General features: G+C 37.8%; 1 protein-coding gene across 1 annotated transcript; it reads right to left on the reverse strand.

Moving 5' to 3' along the window:
* Window positions 1-241: 241 nt before the first annotated feature.
* On the reverse strand, window positions 242-3,524 carry LOC109079592. Its single transcript, XM_019094741.2, has 2 exons — window positions 3,330-3,524; window positions 242-2,279 (listed from the first exon to the last, which is right to left on the reverse strand). The coding sequence occupies exon 2, from the start codon at window positions 2,261-2,263 to the stop codon at window positions 1,046-1,048; it is 1,218 nt and encodes a 405-aa protein (XP_018950286.1). The 5' UTR covers window positions 2,264-2,279; window positions 3,330-3,524; the 3' UTR covers window positions 242-1,045.
* Between the last annotated feature and the right edge of the window lie 4,387 nt (window positions 3,525-7,911).

The following is a 7,911-nucleotide window of genomic DNA, read 5'->3' on the forward strand; positions in this document are numbered from 1 at the left end:
TAATTGGCGCAGACGGGCACACTGACCACCACTATTGGTAGAATCACCCGTCAATCAAACACTTCACAGCAGAGGGGTGTTAAAACAACAGCGGTAGAAACGAAACTCATAAGCTCTCTTCTCGCGTTCCAAGAAATGACGAAGTGAAAGTCATGATAATAGAAAAGATGTTTACTACCGCGGAAATTTAAAAGGCCATACAGTCTCTTTACGAAAACATTAAGAGATCAACATGTGAGAATACGTTAATAATACTTTTCTTTATTTTACACTATGCATATATAAAACACGATTATACATTTATATAAAACAAGGAGTTCGAAACTGGTAGAAACATTTCTATTTGATTTTACTTGTAACTGCTATACACCAATTACATATACAAAGTTATACAATTTGGTTTTGTGCTGTCTATTCTGTTTATCTTGTAATCTAGTAGTGTTCTAGTTGCTCCTGCCACTGATGGCCTATAACAGTTAAATATTACCCATGCTTAACATGAGTCAAAGTCTCCGCTGACGCTGGAGAACTGATGTAAATCTTGAGCAGCTACGTTATAAGTCATTCCTGTTGTCCAGTACAGTTTGAAGTCTGTAACTAAATTAAAATAGAGTTTATATGAATACCAGACTTTAAGAAATATGCTCAAACTCAGGCATTATTTACATAATGACAAGAAAATTAAGCATGCTGCATAAAAAGGATGTCTTCTGAAACATTAATGATACATTATATCATATTATAATAGTATAATATATAAAAATCAAAATGTCATATTTCTATAACCTAACAGTATAGAATGTTGAATGCGGGAAAAACAATGCTCATGTTTGGGCTGTTATTATTTCCTACTAAAAACTTCCTGCTGATGTCATTAAATACCTTTTGGATATTAAGGTATTTATGACTGAACATATTTATTATGACTGAACATATAGAAATAGAGCATTCTAAACATCATTTACTACAGGTGGAAACATCCTTGAGGCCCTGGATCAATGCAGCTGTTGTTCTTGAATCTCCTCATCAGTTTCTACTTGGTCTTTTACTGGACAGTGAGCGTTCCATCCTCCCAGCTGTTCTGGTTCATTACCAGGTCATCTTCCTCTTTCATGCTGTTCAGCAGATATTTAATCCCTGCCTTCACACCTGTTTTTAAACCAGCCCCCAACGCATAACCAGCAACCCCCGCGGTTCCCCCTGTTGCAGCCATGAGGGCATCTGTGCCCAGATCCACAGTGCTGAAGATGGCTCTCTCTTTTGCAGTGTCATAGCAGCTGACCGAAGCATAGTAAACGGCTGTTCCCAGATTATACAGCGTGGAGACTGCTGGAATCCACTCCACTACTGTATACACTCGCTCCTCTTTTTCATTTACACAGTGATGTTGAGGGATCCCGTTTCTGCGCCAACGGACAGACCCCACTTTGCAACTCTGGATCCAGCTCTCAAAGTTAGATGAAGGCACTACACGGCTTCCAGGCCTCAAGATAACACGGAAATGTCCAGAATCGCCATCCTGGGTCACACCTGCACATTGGAATCCCAAGCTTCCACAAGCCTGCTGTGCTTCTTCAAGAAACAATGGCTTGCTCTGTTCTATGGCCTGCCCGAGAAACCGAGTGCCTTCCACTCTAACCCATCCATTGCAATTCCCACTAGGCCCAACTTTACCCTTATTATCTTTCTCTCCCACCTCAGCTAGCTGATGAATGTTAAATATTACAGCCTGTAGGTGGCGTTGAGACTCAGAGTTCAGCATAGAATGAGAAGAAGGGGTTTGGAATACACTGTGATGGGCCATGTGTGCTGAATCTCTCTCTTTACCTCTCTTGATCAGCTCCAGAATGTCCTGTAAAAATTCATGTGTATCATTTTGCCCCAACACCGCATAGAGTTGCATTACCAGCGCTTGGGCTTCAAACAAACATCCTGCTGACGCCAGCACTGGCACCATTGCCAACCCTAATAGCTCCTGAGAGAAACCCTTTCCACTCCAGCCCCCATGTGAGAGCTCTGCACAGCTTACATTGCTTTGGAGATCCAGCTGACCTTGTAGAGAGGCTGAGAGGTTTGAGACCAACTGATGGGCAACAGAAAGATCATCTTCAACGACTCGTGATTCTACTTGCTCTGTTTGAGGCATTAAAGTGACTGAAGGCCTCGGGTTACTTTGAGGGAGTGGAGCTCTGCCAAATACTACATCAGACAGTAAGAGGTGGATGAGAAGTAACCATCTGAGTTTTGAGTTTCTTTTAGTCATGTTGAACTGTGGAGACCTGCAACATCAAGCAAATCATGGTTTCTGTGTTGAATGTTTTGAAGCAATTGTCCACCCAGAAACGAACACTTTGTCATCATTTACTCATCCCCATGTATGTATTTGTTTCTTCTGTGGAATACAAAAGAAGATATTTTGAAGAATGTTGGTAACCACACATTTTTGGGTCCCATTGACTTGTATTTTTGTCCATACAATGGAAATCAATGGCACCTGAAACCGTTTGGATAACAACATTCTTCAAAACACATTTTTTGTTCCATGGAAAAAGGTAAGTCATGCAGGTTTGGAACAACATGAGGGTGAGTAAATGTTTCATTTTCATTTTTGTGTAGACTGTTACGTTTGTGCATGCAGTGTCCCTGAAGCTGTTTATGTATATACTGTATCTGCACAAATATCTGCAGCTGTAGCTACACCACAGGGGTGAGAATATGAGATATGTGTATTTGTGTTCTTGTTTTTTTTTTTTTTTAAGTTGAACTGGACAAAAAGAAGGAAGGAAGGAAGACAGGAAATAAAAGGGATGAGCACTTTTTTTTGTAAGACTCCTCACTCTAAAAGACTCCCATACACTTCTTCTCTAAACATACACCATATATTTAACATAAAATTCAAGTTATTAAAAAAAAAAAATAAGTGAAACATCAACTTTCCTTCTCATTTATTTGTATTTTTTTTTTTTTATAATTTTATCTAAAATAATTTGGTGTTTATTTCCATATTTAAATGGGAAAAATATATATGGTTTTTGACATTTGGACCATACTGTATTGTATTTTTAAATGTATTTGCAAACGTATAATCCAATTCTGATTTACTATGTTACTAAATAGTTTGAAATGGAATATTAATTAAATAAAACAACAACAACAAAAAACTTCCATCATAAGCTTCTATATTATAATTTTAAATAATTTTCTCAAGCATGCAGTCTGTCTTTTTTAATTTAAATTACAGAGGAAATTATATCTCTACTCATTTGCATGTTACACTTGCTTTGAAATGATTGATCTTCAGATTAATATGAGAGTAATAAGACTCTTACCTTCTAACAATCCCGATAGTACCTCTCTGTTAGAATCCAGCCTTCACAAAAACATATACATCTCTGTCTCTCTCGTTTTGCCCCCTTCTCTCTCACTGGCCCCATTGCCCAGTGATGAATGTGACATCACGTGGAGAGGATCAATGTGTTCTATGGGCGTTTTGTTTATTTACCCTCATGTCCCCTCTCTTCCTCTCATTCTCTCTCTGCTTTCTCTCTTGAAGACTATGGAGGGGTGCAGGGGCTTTGTGTTTGACCCAGATAAATTGCAGAATACTCGTTTCATGCCTGGGAAGACTGTGTGAGTCTGTGTGTGAAAGTGTGCATGTGTGAGAGAGAGCAGGATTGTGCACCCGTGCTTACATTTTTAGTGAAGTGATTATAAAAAGATGGAGGACTCCATGATTTGCTTACAGGTCATTACCCTCACACAAAGATCCACTTGGCTCAGTCAAATTAAACATTATTCTTCTGCTCAGAAGAATACATATTTGAATCAATATATAACATCCAACATCTGCTCAGAGATCACAGACAGATATATTGCGTAATCTAAATCCGATTTTAATTAATTCTGGTGACTAGTGAGTCTGATTATTGCAGTGATTCGTCATTATTATTTAAAAAAAAAAAAAAAAACCACACAACTCATCTTTTCACTGATATAAATATTAACTATCTAACTCCCAATAATTAATCAAGCTCCTTGGCTCATAATATACTCACATATCAACCTACCAATTTATTCCAGGTTTAAATGAGAAAAAAAAATTGTCGCATTGGACTTTGGACCCTGCTATATTATATTGCCAACAGAGGGCGTTGCATCATTTCAGACGTAATCATTTCTCCATCATTTCCTGATGAGACCTTTGATTGTAATAGCATGTAAGTAAACTGTAAAATAAAAAAATGTGAACAGTAAAACGGTCTTTGTTCATTTGCAACAACATAGAATTTTTTTTTACTTAGTAATCAGTGCAATAATTAGACTCACCACGAATCACCAGATTTAAATCTGATTTAGATTACGCAAATTATGCACAGCATGTGTACCAAATGGCTTAGCCAGACAAACATTTCCTTTAGATGACGTTGCAGACTGATGTCAACAAAAGGAAACTAACAAATCATTTGGGTGGGGAGTTGGAATGGGTCACAAATATTTTTGTGCCAAAGAACTAGCATTTGGGGAAAGAACTTCCATGATTCTTCATGGCGTAGATTTCACAGTGTGCTGAAAACATTTCTCAGGGACTTTGGTCTATCATGACCAGATAGTATGACGCAGTTGTTGCAGATTTGTTGGCTGCACATCCATGATGCAAATCTCCCATTCCACCATATTCCAAAAATGTTCTACTGGATTGCGATCTGGTGACTGGAGGCCAATTGAGTGTAGTGAGCTCATTGTCTTGTTCAAGAAACCAGTTTGAGATGATTTGAGCAGTGAGACATGGCACATCTTCCTCCTGGAAGTATTCATCACAAGATGGGTACACTGTGGTCATAAAAGGATATGGACATGGTCAGCAACAAAACTCAGATAGACTGTGGCATGTAAACAATGCTCAGTTGGTACTGAGTGGCTCAAAGTGTGCCAAGAACATATCTCCACATCATTACACCACCATCAGCAGCCTGAACCTTTGAAAAAAGGCAGGATGGATGCATGCTTTCATGTTGTTTACACCAAATTCTGACTCTACCGTTTGAATGTTGCAGTAGAAATGAAGACTCCTCAAACCATGCAACCTTTTTCCAATCTTCTAATGTCCAATTTTGGTGAGCCAGTTAATTGTAGCCTTGTTTTCCCTCTTCTTAGCTGACAAGAGTGGCACTTTGTGGTCTTCTGCTGCTTTAGCCCATCTGTTTGAAGGTTCAGTGTGTTGTGCGTTCAGAGATGCTCTTATGAAATACTGAGACCTGCTCACAGTTGTCTGATTACGTGGGGCCTAATAAATTTCACTGATTGCTCCAGCGTCAATGCCGTCATTACTCACTTAAGTGAGAAACACAGAAACGGGTGGGAGGAGTGAGGTACAAGCAGAAGTATGCAGAAATGCGATTCTCATTTTCGCATGTCAACTTGTTGGCCCAAAACACAAAGGGATTTTTACACTTGAGTCACATGTGACACATGCTGTGATCACACACAGACACACACACACACACACACACACACACACACACACACACACACACACACACACACACACACACACACACACACACACACACACACACAGCTCCATATCAAATGTTAGTAAACCTTTAAGGGGGAACTCAACATATCACCAATTAAGGGGGCTTTGGGTGATTTTCGTGTGTATTCATGTGTGAGAACATATATCAGATAGCTCCCCCAATTTAAATCTGTCATTATGGATGCCACAGTGTATTAAAATGTGTTAGATAGGACTCAGTGCAATCTTATTTAGTCATAATTGAATATAATTGGATGATTATAATTGTATTTCACAAAATTACCTGGAGTAGCCTCAGGATGGGGCATAAGGTAATGCATTATTACTAAATCAATGAGCAAATCTCTCTCACATACATTCACTGTGTCAGAGGCAGGGAGAATATATTTTATTTTTATTTTATTTACTTTACTTATTTACTATTTTGTTGTTTTGAATTGTCCCCTAAACAAGTCCAGCCTTAAAAATGTGGTATAATGGATCCAGCAGCAATATGGCAGTGTTAAATTCCTCAGTTTAATTTATATATATATATATATATGTTTGATGGAAAGTGATGCATCTTCTTTGCAAAGTTTTCAGTAAATGAGGTCACTTTGGGTTATGCTTTCTATGAGGATACGAAGTCTGATAAATGCTCTGTACTTTCAATGATCGCTGACCATGAGACAGACAATCAATGTTTCTTTTTAAAACATGGACAGAGGAAGCATTCAACCACTATTTTCTCCTTGATCTAAAGACTCAAAGGTGTGTTTGGGTGAGAGCGCGTAGGTGGGCGAGAGTTTAACGGAAGTAACCTTTGAATGCTGAATTACATTGACACAAAGTGCAAACAAATAAAATATACTAAAAATAAGTGTACTATTACATGCCACATTTGGATATAGTAAATAATATAAGAAAGATTATGGTAATGACAATAGTGAAGGTTTTTTTTTTCAACTGGCAGAACAAAGTCTGAACATGCATTGAGCTTCTTTGCATTCAGTCTTTCATTGTAATCTGAACACAATGTTATTCACATTATGTGAATCGATTTTTGGTGAAGGAAATTAGGCTACAAAAAAGAAGATAAGAAGGATTCTGTGTGTGTGTTTGTGTGTGAGTTTATTTGCGTAAGCAAAAGATGGTAGGTGTCATTTACCATTGAGAAGCACTGACTGGACTAGTGAGTGTGGGTGTACTTCCGAACTGTTCTAATGTTTCATGTCCGCTCCAGCAAACACAAGCAACACTTTCTTACAAATGCAGGAACAAATCAGTCTTATGGGATCTTACACATGCTTCTAACTTCCACTGACAAGACTATTATAAATAATCACTTGTTTTGATGGTATGGAAATGTTCGGAACTGAAGGAATAATTTGTTCTCAATGCAAACAGCCGGACTTAATCACCTCAAAGTCCTGTTTTTCAGCTCCGCATCCCTTGTATACAGCAAATCCAGCTTCATGAGGAATGTAGTGCGTTGGTGTATCATTAAGAGCTTTCCTGCTTGCTGAGGGATCAAAAGAGAGAAATAAGAATAATTTGAAAAAACGAATTACAATGTTCAGGGCCTCTCTATGCAAATGAATTTAGTAGAATTTCATAGCTTATATAAAACATGGAGGCCAATAAAATGTGTTAAAAGTCAATAACTGACACTAGCAAAATAAAAAGAAAGAAACATGGAAAGAAAGAAAGAATTCATCTGGGGGCTAGTTGTCACATCAGGAAGAAACTCTCATTCCTGTTGTCATGGTGAATATTTTAATTAACCCCCCCCCCCTTTTTTTGTTAACACAACAACAAATTCACTGTTCAACAACAAATTCAACTGTTTGGAACGGAGGTGCCTGATGGCAAATGTCAATCTTGATTTCATCTCGGTCTCACAGGTAAAAACAGACTAAAGAGGTCAACAGGTCAAATGTATTTTTCTTACAAAATGTATATATTTGAAAGATTATTTCTTCCAGTTTCAGAGAATTTTAAATCTAAGCTTTGCTTTAAAGCCATAAGCATTCATCAATCAGGCTCCTACAGATCTTAATCAAGGCAGCACCTTTTCTATAACTCACGACAGCTTGGTCCTAATCAAGGACATATCTGTAATGAGATGGAGTAAATGGAATGACCAGTATAGATGACTCATAATCCCACTGAATAATAAGCGCTGAACCCTAGATCAAACACGTGTCTTTCTGAATCAAAAATCTTCTAAAACTCTCACTCTCTATTTTCCAGAACACAATGCAAATAACCTTGTCCATTTGCCAATTTATGAATTTGTATATAACGAAATGTAGAGCCTATACTCGTCAAATTTTCTAATAAATCACTGCTTCAGAAAACTTACAGAAAAAATAAACCACAGGTCAAACATACTA

The sequence above is a fragment of the Cyprinus carpio genome, chromosome B6 (assembly GCF_018340385.1).
Source record: "Cyprinus carpio isolate SPL01 chromosome B6, ASM1834038v1, whole genome shotgun sequence".
NCBI lineage: Eukaryota > Metazoa > Chordata > Actinopteri > Cypriniformes > Cyprinidae > Cyprinus > Cyprinus carpio.